This window comes from Corapipo altera, unplaced genomic scaffold, assembly GCF_003945725.1.
Source record: "Corapipo altera isolate COAL_440 unplaced genomic scaffold, ASM394572v1 59311, whole genome shotgun sequence".
Lineage (NCBI taxonomy): Eukaryota > Metazoa > Chordata > Aves > Passeriformes > Pipridae > Corapipo > Corapipo altera.
Window position 1 is genome coordinate 1 of NW_020887803.1, and position 389 is coordinate 389.

The following is a 389-nucleotide window of genomic DNA, read 5'->3' on the forward strand; positions in this document are numbered from 1 at the left end:
GAGGAGGAAGCTCAGGTCATGGAGGATCCAGTTATGGCAGTGGTGGGGGCATTGGAGGGGGAGAAGGAGGCTCAGGGTATGGAGGCAGCTCAGGGTATGGAGGCAGCTCAGGCAGGAGAGGGTCCATCTCTGGAGGAGGAGGAAGCTCAGGCAGGAGAGGGTCCATCTCTGGAGGAGGAGGAAGCTCAGGTCATGGTGGATCCAGTTATGGCAGTGGTGGATCCATCTGTGGAGGAGAAGGAGGCTCAGGGTATGGAGGGAGCTCAGGGTATGGAGGGAGCTCAGGCAGGAGAGGCTCCATCTCTGGAGGAGGAGGAGGAAGCTCAGGTCATGGAGGATCTGGTTATGGCAGTGGTGGGGGCATTGGAGGGGGAGAAGGAGGCTCAGGG

General features: G+C 60.2%; 1 protein-coding gene across 2 annotated transcripts in view; it reads left to right on the top strand.

Annotated features, from left to right (window-relative positions):
- Positions 1-6: 6 nt before the first annotated feature.
- Positions 7-389, top strand: part of LOC113941759 (uncharacterized protein CG45076-like) — an 867-nt gene continuing 484 nt past the window's right edge. Inside the window, exons 1-2 of one of the 2 annotated variants that reach the window (XM_027632901.1) lie at positions 7-144; positions 175-327. In XM_027632901.1, coding sequence (XP_027488702.1) covers positions 19-144; positions 175-327 — 279 coding nt within the window. In that variant the 5' untranslated portion in view covers positions 7-18. Of the gene's footprint in view, positions 328-389 lie in introns of both variants that reach the window. The other variant, XM_027632900.1, reaches the window with a different exon arrangement.